Raw genomic sequence first — 16191 nt, 5'->3', positions numbered from 1 at the left:
TGTACTTCCGGTTCAAAGCACTAAACAGAAGGAATAACTATCGCTGCTTGTGTTTTATGAAAACTAGCTCTACAATCAGCTAAACAGACTCAATAACTGAAACTGAAACAATACAAAAATAATTCCATTGTAATTCAATATTACTAACACAGATGCTCGTAAACGTGTAAGCATATTAGCTAATGCTAAAACCGCCAGCTTGATTACATTACGATAGCACGTACAAATATGCATGGAAACACTCCTACAGACATCACACATGGGACGGTTTAATAAGTATGAATTGTTTTAGTTATATCGTAAAACTTTCAAACGTCACTTGGTGTGATAGAATGGAGAATCCATACAAGTAGAAACGCTACGGACGACTAGAAGACGGAACGGCACTTGTACTTCCGGTTCAAAGCACTAAACGGAAGGAAAAACTGTCGACATCGCTGCTTGTGTTTTATGAAAGCTAGCTCTCCAATCAGCTTAACAGACTCAATAACGCAATGATGATGTTTTGATGAATTTACTGAGGAATTTGTGAAACCGAAACAAAACACGAAAAATTCCATTGTAAGTCAATATTACTAACACAGACACGTAGAAGTGAAAGCATATTAGCTAATGCTAGTATGAATTGTTGTAGTTATATTGTAAAACTTTCAAACGTTACTTGGGAGTGATGAATGGAGAATCCATACGAGTAGAAACGCTACGGACGACTAGAAAACGGAACAGCACTTGTACTTCCGGTTCAAAGCACTAAACAGAAGGAATAACTATCGCTGCTTGTGTTTTATGAAAACTAGCTCTACAATCAGCTAAACAGACTTAAAAACTCCACGATAACGTTTTGATGAATTTACTGAGGAATTTGTGAAACCGAAACAAAACACAAAAAATTCCATTGTAAGTCAATATTACGAACGCAGACACTGGTAAACGTGTAAGCATATTAACTAATGCTAATGCTAGTAGGAATTGTTTTAGTTATATTGTAAAACTTTCAAATGTTACTTGGGAGTAGGGATGATGTTTGATAAGAAATTATCGAGTTTGAGCCCCTCTTATCAAACCGATTCCTTATCGATTCTCTTATCGAATCCAAATAGGTTGTTGTATATGGAAAAAAACACAATATTTGGTTTAACAAAAGCTCACTTTTATTTTATAAGAAAAAAATAAAATAAAATAAAAAAATAAATATTGACTGTTACCCCCCTAAAAAAAAATTTAAAAAAATATTGACTGTTGTTAGCCAAAGTATATTAAGTGGGATTTTTCAGAAAAACAAATATATACAGTAACACAAAAACAACCTGTCTCTGTGATCACTATAGGTGAATAGCCATGCCTTGAGGCGTTTTTTACGGTCCATTATTTTTGCTGCTTGTGTGACATCACAGGAAATGACGTAGCTCAGTCTAATGACTGAGCTACGTTTATTTCATGTGATGTCTCACAGGGCATTTCTTGTGGGACGGGATTCGTTCCCAGGGATTCGAATAAAGAACGAACTCTTTTTCTTTACTATAGTGGCCTCGATAACGGGAACCGGTTCTCAAAAAGGGATTCGAGTCCATGGAATCGGTTCTTTTCTTATCGAACGGTTCTTTTCTTATCGAACAACCGGGAGAACGGGTTTCGAACATCATCCCTACTTGGGAGTGAGGAATGGAGAATCCATAAAAGTAGAAACGCTACGGACGACTAGAAGACGGAACGACACTTGTACTTCCGGTTCAAAGCACTAAACAGAAGGAATAACTAACTTGTAAGTCAATATAACTAACACAGATGCTCGTAAATGTGTAAGCATATTAGCTAATGCTAAAACCGCCAGCTTGATTACATTACGATAGCACGTACAAATATGCATGACAACACTCCTACAGACATCATACATGGGACGGTTTAATAAGTATGAATTGTTTTAGTTATATTGTAAAACTTTCAAACGTCACTTGGAGTGATGAATGTAGAATCCATACAAGTAGAAACGCTACGAACGACTAGAAAACGGAACGGCACTTGTACTTCCGGTTCAAAGCACTAAACAAAAGGAATAACTATCATTGCTTGTGTTTTATGAAAACTAGCTCTCCAATCAGCTAAACAGACTCAATAATAATAATAATAGATTTTATTTGTAAAAAGCACTTTACTTTGAGTAAACAACCTCAAAGTGCTACAGTGTATTAAAAAAAATAAAAGATAATCAAAATGTAATACAAATAAAAACTACAACAGCCAAATAGCTAAAACTAGTATGCATATATCTAAAAAAAGGCTTTTTTTTTTTTTTTTTTTTAAAGAAGGGTTTTTAAGCCTTTTTTAAAAGCATCCACAGTCTGTGGTGCCCTCAGGTGGTCAGGGAGAGCGTTCCACAGACTGTTCGTAGCTTAGTCCTCGGAGGTTGTAGCCCCACCATGACGTTTTGATGAATTTACTGAGGAATTTGTGAAACTGAAACAATACAAAAACATATATTCTTTAACTACTCTTTTGTCCTTTTCAACTCTGTAGCACTTTAAGATTGACACGGTGCTTTACAAAATGAAATGTATTACTATTATAATTGTCTTTTTTTTTTTTTTTTTAAGGGGCTGCCGCTGCCAACAATAAGCTCATTCAAAGTTGACCACCATTCACACGTTCTCGTTAAAAAAAAAAAAAAAAAAAAAGAACGGGGCGAGGAAAGAAGAAAAAGTTTCCTGTCTGAAAATGTCAAGAGTGGAATTGGATCAGTTAGGCAGAATGTGCCAAGAATGATGGAGAAACCTGCCAAGACCAACACGCGTGGTCAGTAAAAGACTTGGTAGTAAACACTGAGTCTCAGTCATGTGACTATTAGGAGTGCGAGGCTGATCTCAGGCAAATATTTATCCATGACAGACCTGCTCTCAGGGCCGGGTGGTGAAAGGCGGGCGGCGGCGGCGGCGGGAGACTCCCAGCGCCGCGCGGCTCGCCGAAGTACGCCTGGAGCCATCGCACGCAGCGCTGCAACTCCGGGTTGGTTTCCGCCGGGGCGCCGCTGACCACGCGGCAGCTCGGGGGGGGCTCGCCGCTCCTGCAGGGGGGGGGATCAGAGAAGCAATCACAACCTTCCCGGTGCTGAGAATGTGCTGAATATGCCACTGGGGGGTAATCGGAGGCCCGCGGGGGGTCACAGATGACATCATTTGCGGCGTGAAATCTAAGTTGTTGAGGGGCCCGTGTTTGAATAGAGTTACCCGAGTCTCCTGGCACTCGGCTTCAGGTGGGATGGATTGAAGAAGCCAGGAACATGAATATTTCTTCACATTTTTTTGTACAATACTGGTCAAAGGTTTGGACGCTCCTTCTCGTTTTCTTTATTTTCATGACTATCGCAGTGTTTCCCATAAACTGCCAAGATACCTGTGGCGGTGGGGGCGTGGTCACCATGACATCATCAAGTAATTTGCACAATTTACTACAATGATATGATTTTCTCTAAAAAGGCTCAAAAAATGTATACTTACTAATTAATAATAACAGTTTTGTTTTAAACGTCCATCCATCCAGCCATCCATCCATTTTACAATATAATTACAACACTTTATGTACATATTTATATACAGATTTAAACAATAAGTTATTCACTGAAATATATTTATTAATTGTGGTTCTTACAAAAAATATATCTTGTAAAAATATAAAAGCTAAAATGTCTCTCAAAGCTCTGCCCCTTTAATTAGTGCATACTAAATAATGTAACTTTAGCCTACTACTACAACCATATTATTTACCAGCAACATAAAGTGAAACAGAGGCAGAGGTGTCCTGCCACAGTCAGTAACAAATAAACAGAAAACAGTAGTGGTGGTAGATAGACACAAAGCTTCATCAAACATCTGATCCACTGAACAAAGAGCTCCAAAAATCTTGATCCTACACTTCTCTTTTGTAAAGTAAATCCGAACAGCCGATATGGGCATCTACATCAACTATATGATTTGCCTGAGAAGCTTGACAGGACACAAAAAAATAAATAAAAATAAAATAAAATTACAAAAAAAAAAAAAAAGAATTAAAAAAATATATATATATATTTTTTTTGTGGCGGCCTTAATTCTTTCGTGGCGGGCCGCCACAAATAAATGAATGTGTGGGAAACACTGCTATTTACATTGTAGATTGTCACGTCAAAACTATGAATGACACATCAGTGTTTCCCACACATTCATTTATTTGTGGCGGCACGCCACGAAAGAATTACGTCCGCCACAAATAAAAAAAATAAAAAATAAGGCAAATCATATAGTTGATGTAGATGCCCATATAGGCTGTTGAGATTTACTTTACAAAAGAGAAGTGTAGGATACTTCTCTTGTTGCCTTATTTGTATTTGACCACTACTGTTTACTGTTTATTTGTTACTGACTGTGGCAGGACACCTCTGCCTCTGTTTCACTTTATGTTGCTGGTAAATAATATGGTTGTAGTAGTAGGCTAAAGTTAAATTATTTAGTATGCACTAATTAAAGGGGCAGAGCTTTAAGAGACATTTTAGCTTTTATATTTTATAAGATACACTACCGTTCAAAAGTTTGGGGTCACATTGAAATGTCCTTATTTTTGAAGGAAAAGCACTGTACTTTTCAATGAAGATAACTTTAAACTAGTCTTAACTTTAAAGAAATACACTCTATACATTGCTAATGTGGTAAATGACTATTCTCGCTGCAAATGTCTGGTTTTTGGTGCAATATCTACATAGGTGTATAGAGGCCCATTTCCAGCAACTATCACTCCAGTGTTCTAATGGTACAATGTGTTTGCTCATTGGCTCAGAAGGCTAATTGATGATTAGAAAACCCTTGTGCAATCATGTTCACACATCTGAAAACAGTTTAGCTCGTTACAGAAGCTACAAAACAGACCTTCCTTTGAGCAGATTGAGTTTCTGGAGCATCACATTTGTGGGGTCAATTAAACGCTCAAAATGGCCAGAAAAAGAGAACTTTCATCTGAAACTCGACAGTCTATTCTTGTTCTTAGAAATGAAGGCTATTCCACAAAATTGTTTGGGTGACCCCAAACTTTTGAACGGTAGTGTATATTTTTTGTAAGAACCACAATTAATAAATATATTTCAGTGAATAACTTATTGTTCAAATCTGTATATAAATATGTACATAAAGTGTTGTAATTATATTGTAAAATGGATGGATGGACGTTTAAAACAAAACTGTTATTATTAATTAGTAAGTATACATTTTTTGAGCCTTTTTAGAGAAAATCATATCATTGTAGTAAATTATGCAAATTACTCGATGATGTCATGGTGACCACGCCCACAGTCACGCCCCCACCGCCACAGGTATCTTGGCAGTTTATGGGAAACACTGCACAATGTTTTATTTTCCTATATTCAAACACAGTGTTACTGTTCAAACTGAGCGTAATGTTAAAAAATATGAAATGTACTTGTTAGACAGAACCTCTGAAAATAGGAAAATAAAACGTGTGTTCATTCATAGTTTTGACGTGACAATCTACAATGTAAATAGTCATGAAAATAAAGAAAACGCATAGCGTAGTAGGCCAAAGTATTCATTAAAAACAAGGCAGAGGTTCTATTTAACAAGTATATTTCATATTTTTTTAACATTACACGCAGTTTGAACAGTAACACTGTGTTTGAATATAGGAAAATACAGTCTAGTACCCGCACTCTTTTACTATGAAGCCACACTGTTGTAACACGTGGCTTGGCATTGTCTTGCTGAAATAAGCAGGGGCGTCCATGATAACGTTGCTTGGATGGCAACATATGTTGCTCCAAAACCTGTATGTACCTTTCAGCATTAATGGTGCCTTCACAGATGTGTAAGTTACCCATGTCTTGGGCACTAATACACCCCCATACCATCACACATGCTGCCTTTTACACTTTGCGCCTATGACAATCCGGATGGTTCTTTTCCTCTTTGATCTGGAGGACACGACGTCCACAGTTTCCAAAAACAATTTGAAATGTGGACTCGTCAGACCACAGAACACTTTTCCACTTTGCATCAGTCCATCTTAGATGAGCTCAGGCCCACCCACGCTGGCGGCATTTCTGGGTGTTGTTGATAAATGGCTTTGGCTTTGCATAGTAGAGTTTTAACTTGCACTTACAGATGTAGCGACCAACTGTAGTTACTGACAGTGGTTTTATGAAGTGTTCCAGAGCCCATGTGGTGATATCCTTTACACACTGATGTCGTTTTTTGATGCATTATCGCCTAAGGGATCTAAGATCACGGGCGTTGATGCTTACGTGCAGTGATTTCTCTAGATTCTCTGAACCTTTTGATGATATTACGGAGCGTAGATGGTGAAATCTGTAAATTCCTTGCAATAGCCGGTTGAGAAATGTTGTTCTTAAACTGTTCAACAATTTGCTCAGGCATTTGTTGACTAAGTGGTGACCCTCGCCCCGTCCTTGTTTGTGAATGACTGAGCATTTCATGGAAGCTGCTTTTATACCCAATTAGCCCGTTCACCTGTGGGATGTTCCAAAGAAGTGTTTGACGAGCATTTCCCCAGTCTTTTTTGCCACCTGTGCCAGCTTTTTTGAAACATGTCGCAGGCATCAAATTCCAAATGAGCTAATATTTGCAAAAAATAACACAGTTTTCTGGTTCGATTGTTAAATATCTTGTCTTTGCAGTCTATTCAATTGAATAAAAGTTGAAAATGATTTGCAAATCATTGTATTCTCTTTTTATTTACCATTTACACAAGGTGACAACTTCATGGTGGTGTACGTGCACGTGGTTAAGTTGTTCATAAAATGCGTCGAATGCATGAACGTGAGTACAAAGATTGTTATGACCTAAGTGGAGGGAGAACATACAATGAAAGTGGAGTGTGGCCGTCACTTGAAATGCACACACACAGTTGAGCTGGATGAGGTATAAAAGAAAACATTGGCAGTTTAACAACATTAAGGAAGTGGAGTCATTTCTATGAAGAAAAACAAAAAGTCGTGCAGCTGTGTCAGGAAAAAGTTCACGAGCCGAGCGCTAACAAGAGTTCCAACTCTGCCTGGGTCTGGTTGAGGGTTCACCACGAGAATAAATAGATTTGTTTTGTTTTTTTGTGCATCTTAGCACGAGTCCACGCTCGGAGGAATTTGCTGACGGTTGAGTTGGCATCACTTAACAGCCCAAATTCCCTCCGCCGCTGACCACCCCCTAGGTCAACGCCGGCAGACTGACCCATATTTGACACTTAAAGACCCTACTGGGAAGGTCCTCTCTTAGTAGGTGCATTACGGCAAAGTGGACCTCAAGCTGTGATGCGGGATCTTAAAGCCGGCCCGCCGACTCCATTAACTGGTGTGCGGCGCTTATAAATAAATAATATCACCATTTAAGTGCCCCTTTTTCAAAATTGTCTTATCCTGTATAGTATTAATAATGGACATTTACTGTGTTAAACACAAAGCACGCCGTGACCAGACCAGCTCCAACATGTCTCCACACTTGTGCTGGGACACCATCAGCACCATCTTATTGCCTCTGCATAGGCTTTTAATGCCAATATTAGTCTGTTAGTGTTCCACACACACAATGGTGTTGGGACTTGGGCTTAGACGACATTAAAAGGGTCATTTTGTGATTTTTTTCCCACACATTTACAAACCCCGTTTCCATATGAGTTGGGAAATTGTGTTAGATGTAAATATAAACGGAATACAATCATTTGACCACAATGAAAAAGACTGAAAAAATTTCCGGGGGTCTGGGGAACGAAGGCCCCCAGCCAGGTCCAGGGAAGCTCCTGGTTTTTCACCAATTTAACATGCTAAAATTAACAAAGACAGCACCATTTGAAGAAAATATTTTAGTGTTTAAAGACATGAAAACATCATTAATAGAACATACATAACCCAATTATCCTAATGAATCACTGTATATCAGTGGTCCCCAACCACCGGGCCGCGGGCCGCACAAGAAAAAAAAATTAAAAAAAATTAAATCAACATAAAAAACACAATATATACATTATGTATCAATATAGATCAATACAGTCTGCAGGGATACAGTCCATAAGCACACATGATTGTATTTCTTTATGAAAAAAAAAAAAGAAAAAAAAATCCACCCCCCCCAACCCCCGGTCCGTGGGACAAATGTTCAAGCGTTGACCGGTCCCCAACAACAAAAAGGTTGGGGACCACTGCTGTATATGGTTCAGTCCCAACAGTCCCATTTTTTCATTTACAGCTTATTCTATAAAAAAAAACACCGTACATTTTACAGTAAAATTCTGGCGACTAAGCTGCTATTTTTCCCCCGTAAAAAAAAAAACAGTGGTACTGATGAGCTTCCAGCCCACCTAAAAACTTAAAAACTGCAATAAAATGTAAAATAAAGAACAATTTAAAAACGTTCGTTGTCACATTTTCACATCGTTATAAATGTGAATATCAAGTTTAATGACTGTGCAATAAAATGTAAAAACTGTAAAATTTCACATTTTTGTAGTCACGTTTTAAACTTGATTTTTAAAGTAAGAAAATGTAAAAACGTGACTACAAAAATGTAAAATTTTAGTTTTTAAATTGTATTGCACAGTCATTAAACTTGATTTTCACATTTATAACGATGTGAAAATGTGACTACAAATTTTTATTTATTTATTCATTTTAATTGTATTGCAGTTTTTAAACTTGATTTTTCACCAATTTAACATGCTAAAATTAACAAAGACAGCACCATTTGAAGAAAATATTTTAGTGTTTAAAGACATGAAAACATCATTAATAGAACATACATAACCCAATTATCCTAATGAATCACTGTATATCAGTGGTCCCCAACCACCGGGCCGCGGCCGTGCAAGGGGGAAAAAAAAAAAATTAATAATAATAATAATAATAATAATTAAATCAACATAAAAAAACACAAAATATACATTGTGTATCAATATAGACCAATACAGTCTGCAGGGATACAGTCCGTAAGCACACATGATTGTATTTCTTTATGAAAAAATAAAAAATAAAAATAAAATAAATCCACCCCCCCAACCCCCGGTCCGTGGGACAAATGTTCAAGTGTTGACCGGTCCCCAGCAACAAAAAGGTTGGGGACCACTGCTGTATATGGTTCAGTCCCAACAGTATTTAGTCACTAATATTTACATCTTGTGTTCATTTCACATCCACAGGTGTCACATTGATCAGTGTTATTATCTACAGTTTATTTACAGTATTACCACATTACTTCAGTTCATGTGATGTAAACATTTCATTCTTTTCGCCAAAAAAGGATATACATTTATGAAAATAATTCAACATGTTTAGTATTGTTTACTCATATTTGAAAATAGGAAATAATAATAATGTGAGGACACTGACATATTGCATGAAACAAGTGTGAAAATATTTACCTTCAAGATTGTTACACCACTGACAATAGTTTCAACAAACTACATAAGAACTTAATATTACAAAATAGTATTATATGCAAATTTATTTCAAATAAATTGTTAACTGGAATCAATAATGCGACTCTTTGAATTTCTGTAATTTCATAATATATTTTCACGTGGCTTTTTATTTTTAGAAAAACCCATTTATATTTCGCAAAGCAATAATTGGTTAATATTTAAAACAAACATGCGTATTTCGCAAGCAAATATTTTTTAGCTTACCTCATTATTAACAACCCTGTCTGCAACTGAAGTGGGTGGATCTTTCCTCTCCATGTCCACGGCAGTTGTCGATGCAAACAAAAGATGAAGTCCGTAAGGTTTGCTCACTTTCGGTTGACATCCAAAAGTACCAGCTAGTGAAAAGTTGGTTTTCCTTGCTTCAAGTTGTTTCATATGTTTTTGGCGTTTCGCATGTACTTCCAAAGCCTTGAAACCTCGTGATCCATAGTCAATATTATCATGACACCACGTGCACAAAACCTTTCCGGGACGATCGATTTTCCGAATAAAATCACTGAACAAAGTCGTAACTTCCTTCTTCCCAACAGTATCAGTGATTTCCCTTTCCATCCAGTCCCATCCAAACTTATTTTTGACATGTTTATCAATTTCTTTTACTCGTAAAGCGTCCTCTCTCTCGAGAACCGACATCGTTTACATATGGAAAATGGCGGTAATAACCATTATGAATGATGACGTTACTCTCGTCATCATTCATAACAGTTGTCCTGATTGGTCACGAGGAACATATCGACCAATCAACTACGGCGTAATATAAACTACGTCTCGAATCTTGATTTAGGGTCGGAAAAAAAAACGGAAAAACGGGAGATAATTTTTTTTCCCCCCGAGATTAAAAAAGACGGAATTCCGACTTTAGACGGAAAAATCACATGCCTGAAATCATTTTCAACCCATATTCAGTTGAATATGCTACAAAGACAACATATTTGATGTTCAAACTGAAAAACATTTTTTTTTTTTTGCAAATAATCATTAACTTTAGAATTTGATGCCAGCAACACGTGACAAAGAAGTTGGGAAAGGTGGCAATAAATACTGATAAAGTTGAGGAATGCTCATCAAACACTTATTTGGAACATCCCACAGGTGAACGGGCAAATTGGGAACAGGTGGGTGCCATGATTGGGTATAAAAGTAGATTCCATGAAATGCTCAGTCATCCACAAACAAGGATGGGGCGAGGGTCACCACTTTGTCAACAAATGCCTGAGCAAATTGTTGAACAGTTTAAGAAAAACCTTTCTCAACCAGATATTGCAAGGAATTTAGGGATTTCACCATCTACGCTCCGTAATATCACCAAAGGGTTCAGAGAATCTGGAGAAATCACTGCACGTAAGCAGCTAAGCTCGTGACCTTCCATCCCTCAGGCTGTACTGCATCAACAAGCGACATCAGTGTGTAAAGGATATCACCACATGGGCTCAGGAACACTTCAGAAACCCACTGTCAGTAACTACAGTTGGTCGCTGCATCTGTAAGTGCAAGTTAAAACTCTCCTATGCAAGGCGAAAACCGTTTATCAACAACACCCAGAAACGCCGTCGGCTTCGCTGGGCCCGAGCTCATCTAAGATGGACTGATACAAAGTGGAAAAGCGTTCTGTGGTCTGACGAGTCCACATTTCAAATTGTTTTTGGAAACTGTGGACGCCGTGACTTCTCGGTATCGCTTGACATCGGAATCGGTTGGACAATATCGGAATATCAGATATCGGCAAAAAAGCCATTATCGAACATCTCTAACTAAATTCTATTGGACGGGGACGAACCGGCCTTGGCGGAGGTCCGCACTCTCGTACTGACTTTCTAGAAACGGACTTTGTTTGCGGACCCTCAGAAGAAAAGCCTCCTGGTGTAAATACATCGAGAGGTGCGACTCCTCCGGTTGTGGACATTGACCGTGCGGCGGAACGTGCCGCAGAGTCAGGAGAGCCACAGGCGGGGTCCTGCACCGAGAGCCGCACAAACAATGGCCGTGGCTCCTGGCAATCTCCAGTCGGCATGGGTGAGCGCCCAGCCAGCCCCTACTTGTCATTGTCTCTCCTTTCCAGACCCCCCCTCAATATTTCTCTATCCTCCCACTCCAGCTCTTTTGGCTCTCCACCCTGACACCCCCTTCTTCTTCTTCTTCTCCTCTTCAGGCCACCCCCCCTGCTTTCTGGGAGAGGATGTTCCAGCCGCTGCACACTGACAGCTCGGGGATATTGTGTGTGGAAATGTTCCTGTTGGACCCGCAGGCCCTTACAATCTAGCGGACAAAGGCTAGAGCACCTTTGCTTAAGGCGCGTCACCTTTGACCCCCCCGCGGCTCGCACCTCAGACTTGTCACTGCTGCTAATTACGCCCTCCCGCCTATGATCTTCTCGTCTGGCGCGGTGAGCGAGACAACATTGACAAGTGGTAAAAGTTAATGCAATGCAGCACATGTTATGGCTGGTAAACAACAAGCGAATGGACACACATATATATATATATATATATATATATATATATATATATATATATATATATATATATATATATATAGCGAATGGACAAATATATATATATATATATATATATATATATATATATATATATATATATATATATATATATATATATATATATATATATATATATATATATATATATATAAAGGGGGAGAGAAAGAACAAGATCAGTTGAGATGAAGTCTGTCACCTCCAGGTGCGATGGGGGATTGTTTCTAAAGAGCACCAAGGCAGTGGAGATGTTTATCGGCAACATTTCCTCTCGCCTCAGTGACTTGTACGCTACAGCCCTTTTTTCTCTGCATTGTCCTAACGCCAAGTTGGAAAGAAAACATTTTAAAAAAGGGGCCAAAAACAGCCTTCTCAGGCATGTTGAGTATCAGCTTTTGAGTGATTAATCACAATTTATCAAATACTAATAAAAAAATGCCAGCTCAGTTGCCAGAATTAAAAAAAACAAAAAAAAAACAGTGGTACCGTTTTTTTCATTTACAGCTTGTTCTATAAAAAAACACTGTACATTTTACAGTAAAATTCTGGCGACTAAGCTGCTATTTTTCCCCCGTAAAAAAAAAAACAGTGGTACTGATGAGCTTCCAGCACACCTAAAAACTTAAAAACTGCAATAAAATGTAAAATAAAGAACAATTTAAAAACGTTTGTTGTCACATCGTTATAAATGTGAAAATCAAGTTTAATGACTGTGCAATAAAATTTAAAAACTGTAAAATTGTAGTCACGTTTTAAACTTGATTTTTACAGTAAGAAAATGTAAAAATGTAACTACAAAAATGTAAAATTTTACAGTTTTTAAATTTTATTGCACAGTCATTAAACTTGATTTTCACATTTATAACGATGTGAAAATGTGACTACAAAATTGTTTTAATTTTTTTATTTTAATTTTATTGCAATTTTTAAACTTGATTTTTACACTACGAAAATGTAAAAACGTGACTACAAAAATGTAAAATTTTACTTTTTTTTTTATTTTATTGTACAGTTATTAAACTTGATTTTTACATGTATAACAATGTGAAAATGTGACTACAAACATTTTTTTTTAAATTTGTCTTTATTTTAATTTTATTGCAGTTTTTAAACTTGATTTTTACAGTAAGAAAATGTAAAAACGTGACTACAAAAATGTAAAATTTTACAGTTTTTAAATTTTATTGCACAGTCATTAAACTTGATTTTCACATTTATAACGATGTGAAAATGTGACTACAAATTTTTATTTATTTATTAATTTTAATTTTATTGCAGTTTTTAAACTTGATTTTTACACTAAGAAAATGTAAAAACGTGACTACAAAAATGTAAAATTTTACTTTTTTTTAAATTTTATTGCACAGTTATTAAACTTGATTTTCACATTTATAAAAATGTGAAAATGTGACTACAAACATTTTTTTAAATTTTTCTTTATTTTAATTTTATTGCAGTTTTTAAACATGATTTTTACAGTAAGAAAATGTAAAAAACTGCAATAAAATTAAAATAAAGAAAAATTTAAAAAAATGTTTGTAGTCACATTTTCACATTGTTATAAATGTGAAAATCAAGTTTAATAACTGTGCAATACAATTTAAAAAAAGGAACATTTTACATTTTTATAGTCACGTTTTTACATTTCTCAGAGGAAACATTTAGTTTAATAACTGCAATAAAAAACATTTTAAAAAATGTAAAATTTTACATTTTTGTAGTCACGTTTTTACATTTTCTTAGTGTAAAAATCAAGTTTAAAAACTGCAATAAAATTTTTAAAAATTAATAAATTTTTGTAGTCACATTTTCACATAGTTATAAATGTGAAAATCAAGTTTAATAACTGTGCAATAACATTTTTAAAAAGTAAAATTTTACATTTTTGTAGTCACGTTTTTACAATTTCTATGGAGAGAATGCCAAGAGTGTGCAACGCAGTAATCAGAGCAAAGGGTGGCTATTTTGAAGAAACTAGAAAATAAAAACATGTTTTCAGTTACTTAATCTTTTTTGTGTTAAGTACATAACTCCACATGTGTTCATTCATAGTTTTGATGTGACAATCTACAATGTAAATAGTCATGAAAATAAAGAAAACGCATAGTGGATCTAACATAATAGTGTGAGAGTCCAGTCCATAGTGGATCTAACATAATAGTGTGAGAGTCCAGTCCATAGTAGATCTAACATAATAGTGTGAGAGTCCAGTCCATAGTGGATCTAACATAATAGTGTGAGAGTCCAGTCCATAGTGGATCTAACATAATAGTGAGAGTCCAGTCCATAGTTGATCTAACATAATAGTGTGAGAGTCCAGTCCATAGTGGATCTAACATAATATTGTGAGAGTCCAGTCCATAGTGGATCTAACATAATAGTGAGAGTCCAGTCCATAGTTGATCTAACATAATAGTGTGAGAGTCCAGTCCATAGTGGATCTAACATAATATTGTGAGAGTCCAGTCCATAGTGGATCTAACATAATAGTGTGAGAGTCCAGTCCATAGTGGATCTAACATAATAGTGTGAGTCCAGTCCATAGTGGATCTAACATAATAGTGTGAGAGTCCAGTCCATAGTGGATCTAACATAATAGTGTGAGTCCAGTCCATAGTGGATCTAACATAATATCGTGAGAGTCCAGTCCATAGTGGATCTAACATAATATCGTGAGAGTCCAGTCCATAGTGGATCTAACATAATATTGTGAGAGTCCAGTCCATAGTGGATCTAACATAATAGTGAGAGTCCAGTCCATAGTGGATCTAACATAATAGTGAGAGTCCAGTCCATAGTGGATCTAACATAATAGTGTGAGAGTCCAGTCCATAGTGGATCTAACATAATAGTGTGAGAGTCCAGTCCATAGTGGATCTAACATAATAGTGAGAGTCCAGTCCATGGTGGATCTAACATAATAGTGTGAGTCCAGTCCATAGTGGATCTAACATAATAGTGTGAGAGTCCAGTCCATAGTGGATCTAACACAGGGGTGGGCAATTAATTTTTACCGGGGGCCGCATGAGCTACCCGAGCACTGCTGGAGGGCCACATCGACAATATTTCAATTAAATTTTGCTCAATAATATTTTTGATATATACCGTAAGATAAATAATAATAATAATAATAATAATAATTAATAATAATAGTAATACTTCAACATAGTGTGTGTAACAGCATTCCATGACTAATATAAATAAATTAACATTAATAATAAATGACAGTAAAATAAGCACACGTATGACTGAGGAGTCATAGTGTAACTTTGTGTGGTGTTTGAGTTGTCTGACTTTTTGTGTGGCCGTAAACGCACCAGTGGTTTAGTATGCGTGTTGGTGACAGATGACAAGTTGGTTTTGGCCTGGTTAGTATGGCAGAAAATGACTAGTTTTTCGAGATAGAAGTGTTTTACTCATGTTTTTGGTGTGGTTATGTCCGAATATAAACAGTTTTGCTCAATAAAGTGATCGATATAATTCCTGTCCTCGAAGCATCTCGATAGACGTTACAATAATTGAACGGTGTTCAATTGAACGGTGTTGACGAACACCGTTAAAGCCGCTTGTTGTCACTGTCACTCAAAGTTGCATTGCATAATTACATAGAATAAATATGTTTATTTTGTTTAGAATTCAGATGGGATTTGATTTGGTGCGCGGCATATATTTGCTGCGCGCAGCAGACGCTTGAGCAGTGCGCAATTGCGCAGGCACGCACCTTAGAGGGAACGTTGCATGGCAGTCCATGTCTTGTTGGAAACACGCCATTCCTCATCAACTTTTCTCTTTTTAGCGTCTCGGGTGTAAATCGTGCATCACTTGTCGCTGCATGTGCACCTTCACTCGCAGGTTACACACGGACACACGCCCATAAATAATACTTTTCAAAATAAAAGCAGCACAGTTGTATTGCGCGCACGACATAGATGTTTTTTCAACTTTATTTTGTAATTTGTGATTGCAGTTGTTCACATTCACTCACAATCACGCACACCCATACGTCCACACGGAAGTAATACAAATAACGATTTTCAAAACAAAAGCAGCACCGTTGTATTGCACACTCGACATAGATACTTTTTTAAATGTATTTTGTAATTTATAATTGGCCTCACGCGGGCCGGACAGGGACGCACAAAGGGCCGGATGCGGCCCGCGGGCCGCAGAATGCCCAGGTCTGATCTAACATAATATCGTGAAAGTCCAGTCCATAGTGGATCTAACATAACATCGTG

At 36.9% G+C, this 16191-nt stretch overlaps 1 protein-coding gene across 11 annotated transcripts in view; it reads right to left on the bottom strand.

Moving 5' to 3' along the window:
- mgmt (O-6-methylguanine-DNA methyltransferase) overlaps nucleotides 1-16191 on the bottom strand; it is a 102985-nt gene that overhangs the window by 35769 nt on the left and 51025 nt on the right. For all 11 annotated transcript variants that reach the window (XM_062057803.1, XM_062057799.1, XM_062057806.1 and 8 more), the window contains exon 3: nucleotides 2886-3058. In XM_062057803.1, the coding sequence (XP_061913787.1) occupies nucleotides 2886-3058 (173 nt within the window). The remainder of the gene's footprint in view (nucleotides 1-2885; nucleotides 3059-16191) is intronic.

Source organism: Entelurus aequoreus, linkage group LG09 (genome assembly GCF_033978785.1).
Source record: "Entelurus aequoreus isolate RoL-2023_Sb linkage group LG09, RoL_Eaeq_v1.1, whole genome shotgun sequence".
In the NCBI taxonomy this organism is placed as follows: domain Eukaryota; kingdom Metazoa; phylum Chordata; class Actinopteri; order Syngnathiformes; family Syngnathidae; genus Entelurus; species Entelurus aequoreus.
This window is presented reverse-complemented; position numbering and strand designations above follow the sequence as displayed.